Source organism: Citrus sinensis, chromosome 8, assembly GCF_022201045.2.
Source record: "Citrus sinensis cultivar Valencia sweet orange chromosome 8, DVS_A1.0, whole genome shotgun sequence".
Taxonomy (NCBI): Eukaryota; Viridiplantae; Streptophyta; class Magnoliopsida; order Sapindales; family Rutaceae; genus Citrus; species Citrus sinensis.
The window spans coordinates 25986520-26011255 of record NC_068563.1 but is presented as its reverse complement, the minus strand read 5'-3'; the positions used below and the strand labels follow the sequence as shown (position 1 = coordinate 26011255).

The following is a 24736-nucleotide window of genomic DNA, read 5'->3' as shown; positions in this document are numbered from 1 at the left end:
TGACCACATTATAATACTATACATGATAATTGCCAAACACAATATTATAACACTCTAATACTATGAGGGGTTCTAATACCTCTTAATGAGGAGCACCAAACGTGTCATTTGGGTGTGTTTGGTATACTGTATTGTATTATGTTATATTATATTATTTTTATACTGGTGTATTGTATTATGTTGTATTGCATTAGCACTGTATTATAATAATGTTGTACAATATTTGGTGTTGCACTGTACTGTATTAATTTTTAGTTATACTATATTTGGTGTTGCATTGTACTGTATTAATTTTTAGTTATACTATATTTTGTGTTGCACTGTACTGTATTAATTTTTTGTGATTAATTTATATTATATATTTATAAAATAATATTTATAATTTTTAGTTATACTGTGTTTGGTACTTCACTGTATTAATTTTTTTAATTAATTTAAATAATATATATTTAGAAAACAATAGTTATTAACGTTTTATTTATTTATTAAAAAACATATTTTATTTATTTATTTATTTTAATTTCCTCCCTCTCCTTTTTTTTTTCTTTAGGTAATGCTTTTCAATGTATCATTATCTGCTTCCTCTTTCTCCTACCTTTGTCTTCTCCAGATTTTTTTCTTCTTCGTTCATTTTTGTTCTCTTTTTCTCTTTCTTCGTCTTCATTTCATTTTCTTTTTTCCTCCTTTTCTTCTATTTTCTTTGTCTTCTTCAATTTGTTTTCCTTTTTTCTTTTCCTCTTTTTCTCCTTCTTTCTTATTCTTCTCTGGGCTTTATCTTCGTCTTCATTTCATTTTCTTTTTTTTCCTCCTTTTCTTCTATTTTCTTTGTCTTCTTCAATTTGTTTTCCCTTTTTCTTTTCCTCTTTTTCTCCTTCTTTCTTCTTCTTCTCTGAGCTTTATCTTCTCCACAGTGAAGGTGTCTTCATGGAGCAATGGCTATGGTGTTGCGCGGCAGTGTAAAAGCGTCGGTGATGGCGTCGAGTGATGATTGCCAAGTCGATTTGGTGGTACTAGATTGGGTGATATGAATTTCATCGTGAACATGCTGTAAAATTTTCTCAATTTTATTTTCTTAATTTGCTCTAATACGATGCGGCCCGAACCCCCCCTCGGGTTTGGTTTATGCGGATCTGACCGCATTAGTTTTCCAAGTTAATGCAATACCACGCCAGTTGAATTTAACGCCAAACATGAGTTAGTATTAAGTTAATGAGAAACAGTATTTTAATACTATGTTGTGCGGGATACCAAACACGCCCTTTATGTATCCTTGAAGATTTAAATTCTTTTATTTTTTAATGGAGCTTCCCATGCTGCATGGCTCAAAGCTCTCTTTAGTCTTTATTGCAATAAGCCAATAAATAATAACAAACAAATAAGCTTTGCCACGGCAAGCCAACTGTGTTGTGTCATTTCATTTATTGATAAAAAAATATGGACTTTTAGTTTGGTGCAATGCATCTAATGGACTTTATTGCCCATTGGCCCAAGTTTTGGGTTGTTGAAGAGAATGACTTTTCGTCAAAGAAGTGCTAAAAAGCCCCAACCTTACACAACTTAACAGAAAATCGAAAATAGACCATTTGGTTTAATCCCCGTAAATGGAGAACGAGAATATTTCTCCCTCTTATCAAATGAAAGTAAATTTCACTGTTATTAGTGGAGGTCTGTGAGTTATGCTCCATAAATGTTTGGGTTATATTATTACTGTATAGATATAGTGAGATAAGATAGTTGTGCAAGATGAATATGATATTTTTTAAGATCATAACTTAACCTACATGCATCCATTTAGGACATATAATATATTATTTTGAAACTTGCGGCATGATGAATATAGTCCAATAATGCTATGCATATTGGCCTCTTGGTTCGGTTGGAAATTTCATTCCTTTCTTGGTCATTTTGCAAGTTTTATTTATTTTCTTATTTTTTCTATTGCTTTCAGGATTTTTTTTAAGCTATCAAATTTGAGTGCTATTTTTTTTGTTTTTTTACTTCTATTAGTAAATTTTTATTATGTAATAATAATTCGGGTTTGCCTAATTTAGTAAATTCGTGTTAATTATGGTTATTGTAAAAAGACCTTAAAATCCTAGTTTTCGAACTTTCATAGTTTTTTTTTTAAAATGATTAAATTTTTCATTATTTCTTAAATGAAATAGGGTTTTTCATATTCTAAACTTTTGCTAGTTGCTGCAAATTTATACTATATATTTAGTCTAATAACTAGAATTTACAATTTTTTTTTATTTTTACCTTTTTACTAATTTTCCAAGCAGTCAAATTAAGTTAAGAACTTGGATGAAACAAAATGTAATTAGGAAGGATTTATGTGATGCTTCTTTAAATATCCTTTTTTTGTAAAACAACAAGGACTGAAGTAGTGACAGTAACCCTTTTTGAATATTTATTAAAGGGATTAGAATCTTAATTAGTCCAATAACTACGTTTTGAGTAGATAGAAAATGTCTGGTTTTTCATCAAGACTTTCTTAACTACTTCTGAGGTGCATTTACATGCATTAAACACGTTATTCTTTTCAGAGCACTACAACTAGTAGGGGTGGGCAAAAAAACCGTGGTCTTAAAAATACCGAATCGAACCGGCGGTTTTTTCTAATTCAGATCGGTTTTTATTTTTAAAAAAATTGAAATATATCATTTGTTAAAAAAAAACCGAAATGTCGGTTAGGTATTCAGTTCACTCAGCTGAACCGAAAAACCGAATTAATTTTAGATTTTATTCAAATTGACATGTGTTAAATTTTTTTTATAGATCCAAATATTGAGTTATAAAATGCCTAAAGTTGATATTGATATTGATGAAGATGGGAGAATGTTGTTGGCGTTTGTTTCTAAATTTTCTTTTTATTTTGTGTTGTAAGTTGTAATTGTTGTTATTTTTATTTGTCTTTACAAACATTATGATTATGTTTATGTAGATGAAGTATTGGAGTTTGGTTATGTATTTTGAAATTTTAATATTTTATATTTTGTGAGTACCTTATTAGTAATTAGTAAGATATTAGTGATAAAATGTGTTTTGAATACTTGTATTTATTGTTAATATTTGTAATGAAATTATGATGAACTAATTGTTGAAAAAAATTATTACATTTATGAGGCCCAATGGGCTAAAATTTTTAAAATTCAAAATAGGCCTAATAGGCCCAGAATCGAAAAAACCGAACCGATCCGAAAAGATCCGTTTGAGTTCGGTTCTTTTTATAAAATAACCGATTTAAATCGGTTTTACTTAATTTCGATCCGAACCGAACCGTGCCCACCCCTAACAGCTAGCAGACACAGAGAAAAAAGGGGATAGATAATAAATGAACCCACACGAATGAAATTCAACACAGGCTCAAAAGACTGCAATATAACCTTCAACATGCACGTAAAATTATTATTTTTTATTTAATAAAACAATACTGATATTTGTAGCCCGAAATATGTCATCAGTTTTACCAAATGTCGATCAAAACATCATTTTTCTTCATGAAAAGTGACCCACGCGATAGAAGGAAATCTTAATTCTTAGGCAATGGTCGCATCGCCTATCATCATCTTAACATGCAGTGTATGTGTCCCTATCAGGATCACATAAGATTTTTTTTTGGCAACGCACTACTAGAAAAATGGTCTTTACTGACACTTGGTTTGTGACAATTTTTTAAAAAGTATCAGTATGTTCATACAGATGGACCATTTTCCGTGTTTAACATAAAAATATCACAAATTACTGATATTATAGTGTCTGTAACTTAGACATCAGAGATTTCTGACATTAAGGTATCAGTAATAAAAATAAAGTAATTCTAATTAGGTTCCAAATAGAACTCGAACCGAGGACCTCTAGTACTCAAGCGTTTAAGTTCGAAAAAAAGACCAGGAGACCAAATCTCAAATTTTCTAGTTCAGAAAACTAACTACTAAACAAAGATTTATTTTTTTAACTTTTAATTTAGACAAAAAGTTTAATTTTTCGTGTCCCTCCTAAACTCCCCAAATCTAAAAAACCCTAACTTCACCAAATTCACAAAACTCAACTGCGTCGTCTTATCAATCCCGACTCCTCTCTCAGCCACTCCTCTCTTATGTTTCTCTTACAATCCAACACAATCTCTTACTATCTAACTCAATTTTTCCCTCTCAATCTCACCTATCTTCAACCACCCGAAGGAGAAAGGAAAACGAAGAAGACCCGCCCATTTGAGTCGTTGCGAGCCAGAAAGCGTACCGGTGAGCGTGTTTGGATCCGCGAAGGCAATCGCTCGAATGTTCCCCTAACCCAACCTGAAACAGAACGGACTGAAGGGAACTGCAGTGAATCATCGCTTTTGGGCGCAGGCAGCCCTCTACCATCCATCCCATTGCATTTCATCGTCTCGCTGGCTCAGCTGAACAATACAGGTTTCGCTTCCTCTCCCCTGCGGTCGAGCCTGCTCTCGATCCAACTCAAAATTTCCCTCTCAATCTCGCCTCTTTTCAATCCCTAACCTTAAAATCTTTCTATTACAATCCAACAGAATCTCACACGGCCGTGAAATTCTAGCCACTTTTTTGCCTAATGCCAATCTTCGTCATCGAGAAAAATGATTTGAAGGGTTCAATTTAGCTCCAAGATCGTGGACGGATGTCTTGGTGAAAGTTAAAGAGCGTTGTTAGAGGCTGTTTAAAGAAAAAGGCAGAAGCACCACTTATGTGAAGCAGTTGTAGATCTGGGCATGGTAATTAAGTAAGGTGAGCATTAGCTAAATAATTAATAATTATTAAATATTCTCTACTTATATGTGAATTTAGTAAGAAATTAATTTGGTTCTTTTTGTTGAATTTTAAGTAGGTTTACTAATTCTTTTATTTTTATTCAACTAATACACGGTTTTGGAATTTTTTTTCCACATTTTGATTTGTTGATATGTGAATGGTAAAAGTTGTGCTAGTCATTAATAGCTTTTGGAGACTGGTACGGTGTCTGCAAAGTGTTTGATGAGATGCTTGTGAGAATTGTTGGGTGTGTTTTATTAGTTGACATGGTTAGCAAATTATATGCTAATAGGGTACCCAAATCTCCCCCTTCTCTTCAGGGTAATTCCCTGCATTTCTTCTTCCTCTGTTTATACTCTCCTCATTATTTTTGGTAGATTTGCATTGTTCTATATTAATGCGTACAAGATTTCTATTTTTGTGGGTTTTGTGTTTCTTTTATGATCTTGCTTATCTGTTCTTCCGAATGGATGAACAAAATGTTATTGGAGGAGATAAACAACTGGTTCACTAGGGCGAAAAAGTTGTTAGCTTTTGATTGACTTGTTGTTTTGAGAACGAAGTACCTCTGTTTTTATTATATACATTAAACGGAAAAAGGCTTAAGCTTTTATGAATAAAAATTCTTACTTTTGCTGTGTACTTACTCTTTGTGATGAGATCCTTCTACTTTGATTTTGTTTTGGAAGAAAGCCTGAGATCAGTGATGTCAATTAGCACAAGTAGAAAATGATAATCTAATGTTTTACGTGTCTTTCTTTCATAGTACATGGAAACTGTGTATGAGTGCGTAAGAGAGAAATCATGAAATAATAACTTGGCGATGACCGTGTCGTCGTTGATGGTCTTATCACCATCGGCAGTGGTACTGTTGAGAGAAGAAAGAAAATGGCGAGGACGAGGGGAGTGGAGTGAGAGTGGATAAGCTGATAAAAATTTTTAATTTCTAAGCATTTCTTTTATTCTTTCTTTCTATTTGCCTGCAGCAATAACAAGATCATAATTGAACTTTTGTAACCATGGCTGCTGCTGCTGCTAGTGCTTTGACACTTTTTGTTGTCACTTTTGCTGTGATCTTGAACACTACTGCTGCTGATCCTGAAATGCTTCAAGATGTTTGTGTGGCAGACCTCGATTCCTATATTCCTCTATCTCTCTTACTTTTTTGCATTTCTTTTTCTTTCTTTTTTTATGTTTAATAGAAATAAAAGAATTGTTAATCTCGCAGTTGAAACCGCTGTCTTTGAATTATTCTTTTAAACCATAATCTTAAACGTATCATCACCAAATTTGTAAAATTAGTCAAGTTAGCGCAGCATTTATATTTTATGCAATAAATGGCACTATGGTTGTGTTCATATCTTGGAGGTCCAAAGCTCCACAGAAGCAATTATATGAGCGTTTTTATAGCAGTGCAGGCGTGCAGGAGGGCTCGTCTCAAGTTCAATATTATGGGCGCACAAAATCACTAGGCAAGAGCACTTTCCAGGGCAGCAGCTACTCTTTACAGATCCCCTTCCCAAGTCGCCTAATCAAGAAGACAAGAATTTCCTATTTCATGAGCTTTCAGCTGAAGCAACATTACATAGAAACTGCTGGTGTGATAACACAAATGCACTACTTATGTTCAAAGAGTGAAAGGCAGTCATCCTTATCAATTTAGCTTCTAAATTTGTTAAATGTAGCCGCAATTAGTAGGCATTTGATTGGATGGTAGAAATTCTTATGTATTTAAGATTATTTAGTTACGAGAATAGGATATCTTGTTTATTGAAGTATTTGGATTTGTAATATATACTAATAATATTTAAATATGAAATTAATGATTTTGTAATATATATCAAATTTTTTTGTGGTTATTTTATGGTGTCTTTTAATTTTACCAATAAATCAACAACCAATTCAAATTTTTATTTTTTAAAAATAAATTAACTAGTGATACCATGGTAACAGTAATCATAGACACTAATAAAATATCAATAACTACTAACACTATGGTGTCATAATATCGGTGATACTGTAGTAATAGTAATCACTAACACCACTTACAAGTGTCACTATTTTTCTGACTCCCAGATTACTGACACAATTAATAAGTGTCAGTGAAAGTAATTTCTGACACTATTCTAAAGTCAGTAAAGACCATTTTTCTAGTAGTGACGAAATGAACCTACACGTTAATAGTACACATAAGAACTTAATGAACTGTGAAACTTGTGTTTATTTAATTTCTCTTAGTGTGCATTCATTTCCATTCCCATCGAAGTGGTAATTAAGAAGCTTAAGCCTCTCAAATGGCATCCATAATTATCAGCATCATCTTCCACATGTTGTTCTATTCAGAACTTCATCCCGCGAAAGCAAAACCATGGATCAGGGTCGGTTACTTGTATTCAGGCGAAGTGTCCGCCATTTCGCGCATAAATTATGATCTCTTCACTCACCTTATTTGCTCTTACGCTGATATCAATTCCACCACTTACCAGCTATCTTTATCATCACCATTTGATGGAAATCAAATATTCCCCAAATTTACAGACGCTGTGAAACAAAAGAACCCATCAATCACTACACTTCTCTCAATTGGACAAGGAAGATATACAAACTGTTCTATATGTTCTTCAATGGTGAGAAATTCTTCTCACAGAAAATCTTTCATCAACTCTTCAATAAGAATAGCTAGGCTTTATGGCTTTGAGCAGGGGCGGATCCAGAACTTTATATTACCCTGGCTAAATTAAAAATTTTATATTTTGAAGTGAACATAAACATTTATAAGTAAAAAAAATACATCAAATAAGAGGATACAAAAAACCCTATAAATATGTACTTTAAATAAAAATAAGTATACAAAAAGAATAGAAAACAAAAGATAATTCAAATATAAAAATACTATTTTTTAATTATGGAATATAACATTGCAACATATATTAACATCTAATTATATAAGAATTAATAAATCAATTAAGAATTTCAAGTTTGAATAAATCAATACATGTAATTATAATCAATTAAAATATTGCAAATAGAACTTTATGTTTGAAAAGTACTTAATTACCAAGCTTAAATAAATTAAACAATTAAAATTTATTCATCTTTTTAAATTATAAAAATATTAGTTGTCAAGAGTTTCAATAATAAATTAAACTCTAACGTAGTAAAAAGGTATTTGTGCGCCATTATTTCTTTGCCAGACACTCTGACTCACTTAAAAAAATCAGATCAAAATACTCAAATTTTGTTTTCTAACTTATCTTCTTAGTTAATGTAACTAATAAATAAAATCTCAACATTCACATAAAAATTTTATGAAATTGTTAATAATTTTTATTATATATCTTTTTAGTATTTTTAACACTAGTGACAATCTTATATTACATTGACATACTTTTTTAAATCAAAATTTTAAAAACAAATTAAAGTAGTAATAACATTTTCGACCCCTAATGTTTTCATTCTATTCAATAAGTATATAATTTAATCATTTTATAAAATAAGCCACTAATAAAAAAATATAATTGAATTAGGGATATATTTAAAAATAAAGTAAAAACTCTATTGTTTTATGAAATTGGATGACAACATAAAAGCAACTGAATTAAGGACTTATATAAAAACAAAGTAACAACTCTATTCTTATATATAATTAATCTAAAGACAAGGGGTTTAAATGATTTTTTCTGGACTAGACCGGGCTGTAGGTCCGCCACTGGCTTTGAGGGCCTAGATTTTGCTTGGACAGCTCCTAACACAATTGAGTAACTTAACCTACATGTGTCCATTTAGGAAATATAATATATTGTTTTGAAGCTTGGAGTGTGATAAATCTAGTCCAATAATACTATGCACATTGGCCCCTTGGTTCGGCCGAAAATTTCATTTCTTTCATGATCGTTTTGCAAGTTTTAGTTATTTCTTATTTTTTCTATTTATTTCAAGATTTTTTTTATATATCCGATTTGAGTGCTATTTGTTTTGTTTTCTTATTTCTATTAGTAAAATTTCATTATGTAATAATAATTCAGAAATTTGTGTTAATTATGGTTATTGTAAAAGGACCTTAAAATCTTAGTTTTTCAAACTTTTAGAGTTTTCTTTTTTTGAAAATGATTAGAATTTTCATTGTCTTTTAAATGAAATAGGATTTTTCATATTCTAAACTTTTGCTAGTTACTACAAATTTATACTATATATTTAGTCTAATAACTAGAATTAACCTTTTTTTTATTTTTACCTATTTACTAATTTTTCCAGGCAGTCAAATTAAGGTGGCGTTTATTTTTTTGTCTGAAATCTGAATAGACCTGAATTAGTCTGAATTCTGAATAGATCTGAATGTCTGAATCTGAATAATATGTTTGTTTTTTTATCTAAATCTCAGAAAATAAGTATTAAGTTGTTTGTTTTTTTCAACTGAAAAAGCTGAAAATATGTACTTTTACATTTGTATCCTTATTAAATTTGAATGTCAAATAAATAATATATTAAATACCACAATATTTTAACATTTATAAGTAAAACTATATTCAAGTGAATACATAATTATTTTAGAATTTTAATATATAAATACCATAAATATCAAATTTTGTCGTATATAATATAAGAAAGAAGAAACATGGATATTTTTATGTGGGGTAAATGTCTATGGGTGAGTTTTGGGATAGACATGAAAAATAAATTATAAAACATGGATATTTTTTTATATTAGTAAGTAATTGACTTAATTCAAATTTCTCCATTAAGTAAAAAGCCAAAAAAATTGGCTTATTTTACTAAGTCAAAATTATTTAAAAAGTCTCATTAAGTTATAAAAACAAACACCTCTAATTAACTTAATTAATTAAGTTAAGTCACTTTAAGTCATTAAGTTAAAAAACAAACGCCACCTAAGTCAACAACTTGAATGAAACAAAATGTAATTAGGAAGATCTATGTGATGCCTCTTTAAATATCTTTTTTTTTATACACAACAACAAGGACTGAGTAGTGACAGTAACCCTTTTTGAATATTTATTAAAGCGATTAGAATCTTAATTAGTCCAATAACTACGTTTTGAGTAGATAGAAAATGTCTGGTTTTTCATCAAGACTTTCTTAACTACTTCTGAGGTGCATTAAAGATGCTATCCTTTTAAGAGCACCGTAGCAAACAGACAGGGAGAAAAACGGGAATATATAATAAACGCACTGAATAAACGTCAATACAGTCTCAAAAGACTGTAATATTAGGGATGGAAATTTTTTCCGATGGGATGGGATCCATTTGGGACGAAATTGAGATATATTTTTGTCTCATAAAAAAATTTAGGGACGAAAGTGAGACATTTTTTTTATTCCAATTACATATGCGGGACGGGAGTGGGATTGACAAATTCCATCCCATCTCATCTCATTGCTGATTAAGAATGAAAAGAACGCGTCTCCAACTTCAGAAGTCAAGCTAAGCGGAGGTAAAAAGTCATAGCTTAATTTAAGAACTTCAATCTTATCACTTATTATCATGAAAAAAAGACAAAGCTAAAAGATCGACTTGGTCGTGATAAAGCGATAGAACAAGTATGTCACATTGGCTAAGATTAATTATTAAGTTAGGTTGGAAGGTATTATAGGGTCCCTCATTCATAACTTGAATTTGATATCGTATAAAAACTTATGGACTAAGCTCATAAGTTGAAAGTTGACTCAAGTTTGCATTATTATATAGTGCAATAACTAATCTCAATCGGTATAGGATAATTTCTCCATTACATTTGTGTGTGTGTACAAATATATAATCACATACTAGGTATGCCTCAAGCAGCCAGGTTCCCACAATGGCATCCAAAATTATCATTCTTGTCCTCCACATTTTTAAATTTTCAGAATCGCTTCCTGCAAGAGCACAAACTTTAATCAGAGCTGGTTACTGGGATTCAGACGATGGGTTCCCTGTTTCAGATGTAAATTCTGCTCTCTTCACTCACCTGATGTGTGGTTTTGCTGGTGTCAACTCAACTTCCTATGAGCTTTCTTTATTACCTTCGGATGAAAAACAATTCTCCAACTTCACAGACACAGTCAAAATAAAGAACCCATCAATCACTACACTTCTTTCCATCGGAGCAGGAAATTATCCAAACTATTCAACTTATTCTTCCATGGCGGGCAATCCTTCTTCCAGGAAATCCTTTATTGACTCCTCAATAAAAATAGCAAGGCTCTATGGCTTTCAAGGCTTAGATCTGTCTTGGTATTTAGCAAACACAAGCTGGGATAAGTACAATATTGGCATTCTCTTTAAAGAATGGCGAGCTGCCGTAGCTTTAGAAGCAAAAAATAACTCGAGCCAATCACAGTTGATTTTGACGGCAACGGTTGCATATTCACCATACTCAACAGCAGCAGCTTATCCAGTCGACTCGATAAGACAGTACTTGAATTGGGTCCATGTTTTCACTACTGATTACTCAGTCCCTACGTGGACAAATTTTACTGGTGCTCATGCGGCTCTGTATGATCCAAATAGTGTCTCTAATACTGAATACGGAATCACGAAATGGATTGAGGAAGGGTTATCGGCTGATAAATTGGTTTTGTGTTTGCCTTTCTATGGCTATGCATGGACGCTTGTGAAACCTGAGGACAATGGTATTGGTGCAGCAGCAACGGGACCAGCTTTGAGTGAAGATGGTCTTGTGAGTTATAAGGAAATCAAGAATCACATCAAGAGCTATGGTCCTAATGTCCAAGTTATGTACAATTCAACTTATGTGGTGAATTACTGCTCGATTGGGAAGATTTGGTTTGGTTTTGATGATGTGGAGGCCATTAGAGTGAAGGTTGCATATGCCAAGGAGAAGAAGCTACGTGGTTACCATGTGTGGCTAGTTTCCTATGATCAATATTGGATGCTTTCTCAAGCTGCAGGTGTTTATATATGCAATAATTGTTCTGTCTAATAAATATTGATTTTTATGGCATCTCTTGCTAGTTAGTAATAATAGTTAGTAATAATTGGTGAATTATTATTTCCAGCACAAAAAGACAGCATTACTTCTGCTTCAGCTGATAAAGATGAACATAGTAACAACCGGCGTCTGTCCTTTGCACTCATTTCCACTGCAGCGGCAGCTTTGACTCTCCTTCTAGGCTGTTGTGCATATAAATACAACCAGATGAAAAGGCTCAAGTTAATAGAAGGTAACAAGCTTCAGCTATCAATTATCATTAAGCACACACACACACATATATAACTGAGGCTGACATACAATTAATTATCTAATATTTACTTGGTTGATGTTAGGAACAGAGGATTCTGCTAAAGCATCAAACACGAGAGCAAATAATGAAACAGAAGCTGGAGACTTTAACAGAAATGTTCCTAATCTCAGAGTATATAGTTTGGCTGATATTGAGGCGGCCACCGAGGGATTTTCAATTAGAAATAAGCTTGGGGAGGGTGGATATGGTCCTGTTTACAAGGTAACATGTGTGTGTGTGTGTGTGTGTGTGTGTGTACCTATATTTTAATTTGTTACAATCCACAATGCTGCAATTTGGATCCTATCGGAAGTTTGAATTTGTACACTCGTCGTAGAATTCAGAGGCCCAAAACATATAATTTAAAAATCTATGCCTATTAGAGATAAGACCTCTAACCTCACACTAGAGGGATATAACTACTTCGACTAACATTTTAGGAAGATACCTCTACCCATATCCATATTCTGTGAGAGGAGATTTACATTTTGCGTCGATGGAGACTTAAAGGACTTAAAATGGTGCCCTCAACTTTTGGGGGTAACATATTGTTTGGCTAACATTTCTCAGCTTCTCTAATTAGTGAAAGCTTTATATGAACGTGGTTTTTTTTTTGGGTTGCAGGGTGTATTACCCTGTGGAGAGGTGATAGCAGTGAAGAAACTTTCGAAATCATCCGCACAGGGATTTGAGGAGTTTAAGAACGAGGTTATGCTTACTGCAAAACTCCAACATGTAAATCTTATTAGAGTTTTAGGTTTTTGCATTGACAGTGAGGAACGAATGCTGGTCTACGAATACATGCCAAACAAAAGCTTGGATTGCTACCTTTTTGGTTTGTTCTGAAATCAAGTTAATATCAATTGTGTATATAATTCATTTGTATATCACTTATTGCCCAAAACTTTATATTTGTTGTAGATCCCATCAGAAGACTTCTTTTGGATTGGAATAAACGTGTTCATATCATTGAAGGGATAACTCAAGGGCTTTTATAGCTCCAAGAATACTCAAGATTGACTATTATTCATCGAGACTTGAAAGCCAATAATATTTTGTTAGGTCAAGATATGAAACCTAAAATTTCAGATTTTGGTATGGCTAGAATTTTTACAAAAGAGAGTCTCGAAGCGAATACAGAACAAGTTGTGGGAACAATGTAAGTATATTACATCTAAATGATATCCTTTACTCAAGCTTCTGTTTGTTATACATATATTGGGTTTCGAATAAGGAATCCAGCTCTTTAATAAAATGCAGGATGGACTTTTATCACAAGGTAAAATGGGTTTTACAAATTTATTAAATTGCAAAATCCCTTACTTATATATACTTACTTATTTTTGGTTATTTTGAATGCAGAGGCTATATTTCTCCTGAATACGCCAGAGAAGGTGTATACTCTACCAAATCAGACGTTTTTAGTTTTGGAGTTTTACTTCTACAAATCATAAGTGGAAAGAGGCTTTCAATGTTATGTGGCATCAATGAAAATTTAAGCATTCTAGAGCACGTAAGTTTCTTCGGCTATGGTAACCTTGGGTACACATATGCGCACTTAATTAAGAAGTATAAATTATGTAACAAGATGGTACTTGATAATTTCAGGCATATGAGTTGTGGAAAGGCGGCAAAGGCGTGGAGTTTGTGGATTCATTCCTAGATGATAGAAATTCCCCTTGTAAATTAATGAGATGTCTGGAAATAGCTTTGTTGTGTGTCCAGGAGAATCCAAACGATAGACCTTCAATGCTGGAAGTTTCCTCAATGCTCAAGAATGAAACCACAAATACAAATACTCCCAGGAAGCCTGCTTTCTCAAAACAAGTTGATGAAATTGGGATTGAACTATTATCTACAACACAATTGGAAAAATGTTCGGCTTGTGATTTATCATTTTCGGAAGTGGTAGCTAGATGATTGTTAATGTACACTAATTATGGAGCCACTTTTACAACCCTGTACATAGTTTTTATTTCATCATAAAAATGCACCCTCGTTTAGTGTAATTAAGTGTACACTTTGTTTTTAAACCCTTGTGCATGCAATCCTAAAAATCTTGTAGCAGTCGAAATCAATCTCTCTTAATCCTGTATATTATGTGCTATCAATATTAATATTAAACTGTTAAAAACGCAGGTCTCACAAAAAATTATAAAAAATTTAGTACAATTCAATTCAACACTGAATTTTAAAATTTTACGTATGTAGAATGTATACATAATAAATTCACTTTAATTAATTAAGTAAAATGAAAAACGATTGTAAATTAATAGAATTAAACAAATTCTAGATAGGAAATGATTTTTAAGAAACATTATTTAACTGACCATTAATTTGAGTTTGGATTTTGGAGGAGTCAAAGGGCTAAAAAATGAATTTGCACTTTACCAACTCCATACATTTTAAGAAAGTATATTGAAAAAAAAATTATTTGTTCAATAATTATTTGATTTTCTCATTAAAGTAAAATATATGCTACAAATTTGGTGAAGCCGAATCCCACCAAGTATACGAGAGTGGTACTAGATCGGCAATCGTACTCGCGCCATTTGTTTCTAAGTAAATATTGAGTAAAACGTATGTTTGTATAGACTTTTATGATAAAATGGAAGGGTGGACTGGACTGGAAATTAAATTACACAAGGAAAAGGTATGTGGATCTTTTTTTTAAAAAAAAAATTACAATATTATTGAATCTTACCATCAGGAAGTAACTAAGTGTATTTCTTAATGACCATCACTTTATTAAGTTGATGGCTTAATTAAGGCAACACTCAATTCAATGACAAGCTGTAATTTAAAAAAGTGAGGTCAACTCGATATTTTATATAGTATGTCATGAGTGAGGAGGAGTTTAAGCTAGAAATCGAGTTCATGAGTGAGGGCGGGTTTGATTTTCGCAAGATTTTGCGTTTTGTGCACGTTGATCATGGACTGAATCAACTTAGAAAATATTTTCACAAGATTTTGCCTTCCAATTGCATGGATGGAGTCATAGAGGAATAATGACTTCGCTTCAAAAACTCGTCGAGGACTCCGAGTTCATTTAAATACCAACAAAGTCAATACAAAAGAACGAGTCTCCAACTTCAGAAGTCAAGCTAAGCGGAGGTAAAAAGTCATAGCTTAATTTAAGAACTTCAATCTTATCACTTATTATCGTGAAAAAAAGACAAAGCTAATAGATCGACTTGGTCGTGATAAAGCGATAGAACAAGTATGTCACATTGGCTAAGATTAATTATTAAGTTAGGTTGGAAGGTATTATAGGGTCCCTCATTCAGAACTTGAATTTGATATCGTATAAAAACTTGTGGACTAAGCTCATAAGTTGAAAGTTGACTCAAGTTTGCATTATTAGTGCAATAACTAATCTCAATCGGTATAGGATAATTTCTCCATTACATTTTGTGTGTGTGTACAAATATATAATCACATACTAGGTATGCCTCAAGCAGCCAGGTTCCCACAATGGCATCCAAAATTATCATTCTTGTCCTCCACATTTTTAAATTTTCAGAATCGCTTCCTGCAAGAGCACAAACTTTAATCAGAGCTGGTTACTGGGATTCAGGCGGTGGGTTCCCTGTATCAGATGTAAATTCTGCTCTCTTCACTCACCTTATGTGTGGTTTTGCTGATGTCAACTCAACTTCCTACGAGCTCTCTTTATCACCTTCGGATGAAAAACAATTCTCCAACTTCACGCACACAGTCAAAATAAAGAACCCATCAATCACTACACTTCTCTCCATTGGAGGAGGAAATGATGTAAGCTATTCAACTTATTCTTCTATGGCAAGCAATCCTTCTTCCAGGAAATCCTTCATTGACTCCTCAATAAAAATAGCAAGGCTTTATGGCTTTCAAGGCTTAGATCTGTCTTGGACTGAGGCAAACACAAGCTGGGATAATTACAATATTGCCATTCTTTTTAAAGAGTGGCGAGCTGCCGTAGATTTAGAAGCAAGAAATAACTCGAGCCAATCACAGTTGATTTTGACGGCAACGGTTTCATATTCACCATTCTTAACAGAAGCAACTTATCCAGTCGACTTTATAAGACAGTACTTGAATTGGGTCCATGTTTTCACTACTGATTACTCAGCCCCTACGTGGACAAATTTTACTGGTGCTCATGCGGCTCTGTATGATCCAAATAGTGACTATAGTACTGAATACGGAATCACGGAATGGATTGAGGAAGGGTTATCGGCTGATAAATTGGTTTTATGTTTGCCTTTCTATGGCTATGCATGGAAGCTTGTGAAACCTGAGGACAATGGTATTGGTGCAGCAGCAACGGGACCAGCTTTGAGTGAAGATGGTCTTGTGAGTTATAGGGAAATCAAGAATCACATCAAGAGCTATGGTCCTAATGTCCAAGTTATGTACAATTCAACTTATGTGGTGAACTACTGCTCGATTGGGAAGATTTGGTTTGGTTTTGATGATGTGGAGGCCATTAGAGTGAAGGTTGCATATGCCAAGGAGAAGAAGCTACGCGGTTACCATGTGTGGCTAGTTTCCTATGATCATGATTGGATGCTTTCTCAAGCTGCAGGTAAGCAAATGGAATTCCGCACTCACTGCAATCCGTTGATCACTTTTCTGGATAATGACTTGAATTAGGATCTTTATTTCAGCATCAATGGTTAACCAACGCAAAGTGATTGACTTTTCAGCTGAAGAGGATGACAAAAGTGGTCAAAATAAGCGACTGTTATGGGTAGTTGTTTTGCCTACAACTGCAGCTTGTATTCTTCTACTAGGTTTTTGGCTGTATTACTACTGCTGGATGAAAAACCTCAAATTAAAAGGTAACTTCTTCTACACGGGTTTAGGATTATTTTTACTTCTATTCTATTTAGCACAGTTGAAGAAGTGGGCAATTTACTTAAATTAGCCTTTTTCTTTTTCTTTTTCTTTTTTTTCCTTGGTTGATATTAATTGGGATAGTAATTGACTCAGCCAAATCATCAAAGGACGGAGAAAATAGTCAAGTACATGCTGGAGATTTTAACAGCAATGATCCTGATCTTAGAGAATATAGCTTGGCTGATATTGAGGTGGCCACGGATAGATTTTCAATTGAAAATAAGCTCGGGGAGGGCGGATATGGCCCTGTTTACAAGGTTATATATCGATAGCTTGGCTATCTCTCATCTTATTAATTAATTAGCGAAATACACACACACGTGTATATGAACATTGCGTTTTTTTTTTCTTTTTAATATTTTGGGGTTGTTTGCAGGGTGTATTACCTGATGGACAGGTAATAGCTGTGAAGAAACTCTCAAAGACATCCAAACAAGGATTTGAGGAGTTCAAGAATGAGGTTATGCTTACTGCAAAACTCCAACATGTAAATCTTATTAGGGTTTTAGGTTTTTGCATTGACAGAGAAGAACAAATGCTGATCTATGAGTACATGCCAAAACGAAGCTTGGACTATTTCCTTTTTGGTATGAGCTTAACTGCTTAATTTTTAATTTATGTGCCTCCATTTGCTTTCTCATCTCCAAATGCTAATGCTACCGACCGTCCAACTATACTTATATTTGATGTAGATCCCATCCGAATGTTTATTTTGGATTGGAAAAAACGCATTCATATCATTCAAGGAATAACTCAAGGGCTTCTCTATCTTCAAGAATATTCTAGATTAACAATTATTCATCGAGATTTGAAAGCTAGTAACGTTTTATTGGATGAAGATATGAAGCCTAAAATATCAGATTTTGGCTTAGCTAGAATTTTTGTGAAAGACGACCTTGAAGCAAACACCAATCGAATTGTTGGAACACAGTAAGTGTACATACGTCTATTTTTCGACTTATCTTTAATGCTATTGTTGAGCCTTTACCAATCAGCTTAACCTTTTACGTCAAACAATTTCACTGACATTTGGAATTACTTGGTACAACAGTGGCTATATCCCTCCTGAGTATGTTACGAGAGGCATCTACTCCACCAAATCCGATGTCTACAGTTTTGGGGTTTTACTTTTGCAAATTATAAGTGGAAGAAGATTCTTCGTTCAATCTGGCCAGAATGAAAATTTAAGCCTTGTACAGTATGTAAATTTCTTCATAACCCCCTTTATAATGCACACTGGATCAAAACTTTATAGTGCTAATTAATTGAATGTAACTCAATAAAATATTCGATATTTACAGGCTTATGAGCTGTGGAAAGATGGGAAAGGCATGGGGTTAATGGATACATCACTAGATGATACGCATTCCTCGTGGAAATTGCTAACATGTCTGCAAATAGCTCTGTTGTGTGTTCAGGAGAACCCAAACGATAGACCTTCTATGCTGGAAGTTTCTTCGATGCTCGAAAATGAGAGCACGGCTGATATAATGACTCCAAAGAAGCCTGCAACTTTCTCAAAGCAAGCTTACGAAGATGAACAAAGGAAAGCCACGATTGGATTGGAAATTTGTTCAAGTAATGATGTAACAATTTCACAATTGGTTGGTAGATGAACAATTGATCTACGCTATAGCTCTTGGCAAGCTGCTAGTGACTACTGTAGTTGTTTAATTTGCCAATTGAATAATAAATGACTCTCTTGAGGCTGTACTGGTAAGCAGTTTGTATTGGATTTGGATCAATTAATGTAATGTAATATCACTAACAACATCTATAGACTCTCAAGAGTTTGTAAAAAATCAAGGACACAACGTATTGACTATTCCACACACCAACTTTGTGAGATTTTTTTTTTCTTTTAAATTGTGTTTTCTTATAATCATAAGGTTAATATTAACCAGTTTGAAAAGGATTAAAATTTTAATTATTTCTTGAATGAATCAAGGTTCTTTCATATTCTAAACTTTTACTAGTTTTAAATTTATACATTTAATCTAATAATTAGTTAAAGAATGCTGATAGACTCATCGAATGGACTCCGATTTATCAAACAAAGCTTATGAAGACGAACAAAATAAAGCCACGATTGGATCGGAAATATGTTCAAGTAATGATGTAACAATTTCACAATTGGTTGGTAGATGAACAATTGGTCTATACTAGCTCGCTAGTGACTGCTGCAGTTGTTTAATTTGCCTACTGAAAAAATAAATGGCTCTCTTGATGCTGTACTAGTAAGCAGTTTGTATTGGATTTGGATCAATTAATGTTCTATAAACTCTTCAAGAGTTTGTAATTTCATTGATATCATTTTCGTAATTCTTAGGGATCATTTATTAATTTTGAGTGTGGCTACGACATCTTTCGATCACATTGAAAGCTGGAATATATCATTTATGTGGTTTGAAAAGCGATACCAGTTTTCCAGTTTCAAGGGAATTAGCTTTCAAGACTCAACACAAGAATATTGTATATTGCCATCCTTTTTAATTTCCCAAAAAGTTAACGAATTACTATATTTCCTAATTAAGATGATAATAAGAGGGGAAAAAAATTGTTATCAGTAACTAAAAATATGAATAAGGTTTGCTTTTGGTCTAATGCTTCGGTTTTACTTCCATACAATGCGAATTGGACCATGTGTTGCTCATATTCTTCTTCCGAGTAGAATATACATGGTGAATTCGATTTCTTCATTTGGACTAGAGACTATAGACCGCGTAGAGAAATCCAAGATGCCCTCTGTGAAACTAGAAAACTAGAAAATAGGCCACAAAATTGAAATATGATCTAGTTCGACACTTTACATTTAGTGGCACTATCACGAATTGAATATCATAAGGGCTACGTTCAATTTGGAAAGAAAAAAAAAATCAACAAATAATATGTACCAAAATCTAAATTTATTAAAATATTTCCTTCAATGAATTTATAGTTACCTCGATGTGTTTTCATATGTTAAAAATTCAAGGATAACCTCATTATCAACACTATAATATGAGAGTTAATATTTTCCTAGGACATAACCTTAATTCTTTCATCTAAGAGAAATCACCAAAAAACTTAAAGAAGTGATAATTAATTAAGAAAACGTATCTAAATATTTAGAGCTAAATAATTAGATCAGTAAATTAAATAGTAAGCTTCTACGGACAATTTAATTTTTTAGAGATAAAAGAGCAGTGGAGTGTGAAGAATCAAAGAAAAAAGAAGTGAAGATTTACAGAAGAAAAATGTCAAGAGTACAATACGTGTGCTAACTGTTAAGCTAAAGACATAAAACATTCTTTTAATATGTATTTTTTTTTATATTTTTAAAATTTAAGAGAGGTAGTTTTGGTGTTTCAAAAGCGTAATGGGGTAATGTTTAAAATTCACGTAAAAAGTTTCGAAGAGCCCTTGTTGGACATGACATAGCACTAGTTATATCTATGAGAAGAGAGGAACTTATATGGGGCAGGCATACCGTGGTTCGCCTAACCACATAAGGCCTGCCAGTTAGCAAATCACATGGAGTCCCAACAGTGGGACCTATAAAATAAATGTTGAACAATTATTTATTTGACAATTATTTATAACTAAATTTCTTATTTAAAATTCTCATTTCTACTTTTATTTCACTTAAAGCATAAACTTGAATAAATGTGATCTCAGGGATTCTTACTCATGGAATCTTTGGACTTAGTTTGAAGGTTTTATTGAATCATCGTGGTTCTAGTATGAATCTGAGGTTTCAATTGATTCATAGGGTCTTAACAAGAAAATTCCTAGCAATAATAAAGAAAACAAAAGTCAAGCTGCATTACATACAACTCAAAATAACAAATCAAAGAAAAGCCGACCGAAACGCTGCCGTTTGAAGCTCGAAAAGCCACGACTCAACCCATTTCTGTCACCGTCGATCCCACCGGATTTTTAGCCACTCCACCGCCTGGATCTTGTTCCTCAACTCACACTCATCACTTTCCAACCGACCACGATCACCAGGGACGCTGTCTTGGCCGCGAACGAACACCAGGAAACTCACGAATTTTGGAGCTTCGATCTGCCACTGTTGCCGCACGTGGGAGGTCACCGCCGGTATCGTTGGACTCACCGAGGTCTGAACTATCAGACTTGAGCCTCCCGTCACCGTTGACCGGCAAGGGCAGTTCAGTAATTTCATAAAACTTTGGGGTAAATTTGTAATTTATGAAAATGGTGGATAATTTGGTAATTTCTGATTAGGACAGAGAAGTAATTTGAGATTTTGAGGGTAATTCGGTAATTTAAGTTATTAAGGACATTTTGGTAATTTCGTACTTCGAGGGTAATTTCGTAAATTCAAAACTTGCGATTAATTTTGTTATCCGAATTGAGGACAATTTGGTGATTTAAGATATTGAGGATGATTCGATAAATTATGATTCCGATGGTAATTCGGTAAATTTCGGTGTCAGGGGCATTTTGGTAATTTTTGGACATAAGGGTAATTTTGAAATTTTATGTATTCGGAAGTTTGGTTTTGAGCTTTATTTTCGTACTGTTAGTCGTATTTCATGATATGGATAATAGTTATGTCGTTTATGTAATTAGGAGGACCCGCGAGCGAGAATTAACCCGCGGACGTTGGTGATACTGAGTTTGGACATTGTCACTGTGAGTGGAATATACAAAACATATTTTCATAGTATATTCTGATTTTACTATACAGTACAACATGTTTTGATGATAAGTATTTGATGCTTCGATTTAATGATTTTCTAGAAAATTGATTTTTATTTTACGTGCTGATATTTATTATTATTGAAAGTGAGTTTGATTAATGATTATATTATCATTTTTTTTAGTAAATGCATGATATTAGAATTGAGTGGATTTGAGATATGTTGAATAAAAAGGAAATGAGATTTCATATGTGATTATATGTTTACGTACATGTGTATAAAAGGTTGTTTGGAAAATCATTGGACAGTACCATTCCCCTTCAAATACAGAGATACAGATAATATGAGCTGAACACAGTGATACAGATGATATGAGATGAGAGGCCTTTGAGGCCCGTCTGAACACACATAGAGGCTTTTGGCCGTGTGTTTGGGCACTTTTGCCTTTTGGGGGCTTATGCATGCAGTATGATGATTACAAAGATACAGATGTTGAGATACATGAGATATGAGATGACATTTCCCCGTCTATCCGTTGTAGCTTCGGGGCATGATGGTTCCCTAATTGCCCGTCCGTCGAGGTCCGGATATCATGAGATTATTCCCCTAGTTACTTGTTTGGTGATAGTTTTTGGTATTCAGTATTTGATATTATAAGTGAAATACAAGTATGCAACCCAAGAGGGGGGTAAATTGGTATTTTTAAAAATTATCCTAACAAAACCACACAATAATCCAATCTAACGCCTTAATAAATTTAAAAGTAATAAGTTCAATAAAAGCACAATAACAAATGAGTAAGGGAGAAAAGAAACAAACACACGATTTTTTACGTGGTTCGACAATCACTGCCTACATCTACGCCTCCAAGCAATCCAAGCTTGAGAATTTCACTATGCAAGCCTTCCAAGGCTTCAAATGGTTACAATTGACTTCAAGGTGTCAATGAACCTTTACAATAAAGAGATTATCTCCCAATCTCTTCACTCAAGTGTCTCACACACTCAAACACTCACAACTAAGATAAGGAATTGAAGATTACAATAAAAACTCTCTTAAAGAGTAGATATACTAATTGAAGAACAAAAGATGATTCAATATTTTATGATTTGCGAAATGAGAGCTCAATGAATGTTGTTTGCTTTTTGATTTTGCTTGTAAGAGAGCTTAAAAATGAATTGGATTTGTGTTTATATAGTTTGAGCTCAAAAACTAGCTGTTATGCACATTTTGGTGATAACCGGCTTACTATTTACGGACATCTGGTTAGCCGCTTAATGTTACCGTTCTAGCCAAAATTTGAATTTTTGAACATCTGATATGCCGCTTGTGAAATCCAGATAGCCGTTTTAGTTCCAGAAGCTTTTTGCCCAAATCCGGTCTACTGTTTGTCAGGATCCGGATAGCCACTTGCTACAGTAACTGCTACAGTGAAATATTTTTCACAATTATAGTTTAACCCTAAAACTTTATAAAACTTTATTATGGCCCAAAATGTTATGAAAGTGTTCAAATAGGTCCAATTTCAGAATTTCTAAATAATGCTTTGTTAATCCCAAAGCTTTTTGAAATTAGAATATCGCCCAAACTATGTGAAATTATAGAATGGCCCAAAAAGATTTAAATATATTTATATAGGTCCAAATCCGAAATTCAAAACAATATCAAAGATTATAAAATACTTTCATTTTGGTCCAAAACACTTTAATTCCATAAAATCATTTTCTTATTATAAAAGCACAATTCATAAATCTTTGTTTAACTAACACATGTGGTTTGTTATCATCAAAATCAATATTTATAGCCATATAGGTTAACAATAAGTATCATGATTTCATTGATTTTATGCAGATTTATGTAATATTGTTATTTCAGTGCATGATTTGAATTAAATAAGTTTATGTAAGTTCTTATGATATTTTGATGAAATTGATTTGGAAAAGATTAAATCATTTTAAATAAATTTATTTTTCATAAACCTACTATCCACTCACTGAGCTCACTGAGTTTTATACTCACCATATTTTTATTATATTTTCCCCCCCACAGGAGATTTGCATGTACATTAGTCGACCCAGCAACGATAGTTAGATTTGAATCTATAGCCACGTGATGGTATTAAAAATCATAGATGCTTTGTTGGGATATTTTGAATTGTATAATTTATTACTTATTTGCGATTAAGGATAAATTATTGTATTCTTCACATTATATGTTTGAAGGATACTGGTGTTTAAATTGAGGAATTTGGTTGTGGAGGTTGATTAAATATTGTATTATTTTTTGGAGTGTTAATTTTATAAATTGCAGGTTTGGGGATGTAATAATTATATAGGAGACTTTGCCGAAGTTTTGGTAGAATTCTTAGATATTAGAACTACTATTAATTCGGTTAGGCGAGACTAGATAGACTTGTCCTGGAGATTTAGGGCGGGTAGTTTCAACTTAATTGTTTAACATTCTAAGTATAATCTCAAAGAATACATCAATGTAAAGACAAATGAGTCGACTTGAATTTTAATGTTCTAATTATAATCATAAATGATAACCATGTATTAATTTTTTGACAGTCATTTATAATTAAATTTAGACCATTGTAAAACAGTGATAAATGCAATTTACGATATTGTAGACTCTTTTCAAATTTAAATTCCAGACCTGAAGCTGATTATATATATATAGACCTACTGAAATAGTGTTGGTTATTTTCAAATGTAGAGGTTGTATTCCTCCTAAATACACTCATAGAGATGTTTACTCTACCGACACTACTAGAAAAATAACTTACTATGACAGATTTTTTTGTGATAGATAATAGAAAATTAGTTATTTATCAAGAATGTATGATAGACATTTGACAAAGTTTTTATGTATCACAACTACATGATACTTATGTGACAAACTAAATTTCTATCACAAGCTATAATAAAAAAATAATATATTTTATTCATTTTCGATTTATTTTTAATTTATTATTAAGTTGTTCACAAACGTGACGTCGTTTCAACAAAAAAGAATGACGTCAATTCATTAATTTATTGCAACAATTGAAAGCTTTTAATTAAACTAAAATCAAAATAGAATTTACAAAGAGGAAACTACGTCGTTTATGAGCTAGACGCTTAACTAAAATAATTTCTTCCAAGTGTTGCACAACTTTAATAGATCAGATTCCTCGTTGCAAGTGAGAAATCCAAA

The 24736-nt window shown here is 32.9% G+C and overlaps 2 protein-coding genes, 1 long non-coding RNA gene and 1 pseudogene across 5 annotated transcripts in view; all 4 read left to right on the top strand.

The window, feature by feature from the left end:
• Nucleotides 1-24736, top strand: part of LOC102610714 (uncharacterized) — a 90677-nt gene that overhangs the window by 42990 nt on the left and 22951 nt on the right. The window lies entirely within an intron of this gene.
• LOC102611227 (uncharacterized) lies at nt 3898-6605 on the top strand. 3 transcript variants are annotated; one of them, XR_371281.4, is made up of 3 exons: nt 3956-4415; nt 4532-4745; nt 5756-6605. It is a non-coding gene; the product is annotated as an uncharacterized LOC102611227 (long non-coding RNA). The 3 variants fall into 3 exon arrangements; XR_003066333.2 differs by having other exon boundaries at nt 3898-4745; nt 6183-6605; XR_003066332.2 differs by having other exon boundaries at nt 3898-4745.
• LOC102619824 (G-type lectin S-receptor-like serine/threonine-protein kinase CES101) lies at nt 10448-14103 on the top strand (annotated as a pseudogene).
• On the top strand, nt 17492-18714 carry LOC127899144 (G-type lectin S-receptor-like serine/threonine-protein kinase At4g03230). The gene is made up of 3 exons (XM_052432172.1): nt 17492-17819; nt 17941-18091; nt 18191-18714. Exons 1-3 carry the CDS (start codon nt 17593-17595, stop codon nt 18503-18505), a joined length of 693 nt encoding a protein of 230 aa, XP_052288132.1. The 5' UTR covers nt 17492-17592; the 3' UTR covers nt 18506-18714.

Excerpts from the sequence above, each read along its gene's own strand:
- LOC127899144 (XM_052432172.1), top strand. The coding sequence starts at position 17,593 with ATGTTTATTTTGGATTGGAAAAAACGCATTCATATCATTCAAGGAATA. Across the intron at positions 17,820-17,940 it reads AATCGAATTGTTGGAACACA|TGGCTATATCCCTCCTGAGT; the intron begins GTAAGTGTACAT and ends TTGGTACAACAG. Across the intron at positions 18,092-18,190 it reads ATTTAAGCCTTGTACAGTAT|GCTTATGAGCTGTGGAAAGA; the intron begins GTAAATTTCTTC and ends CGATATTTACAG.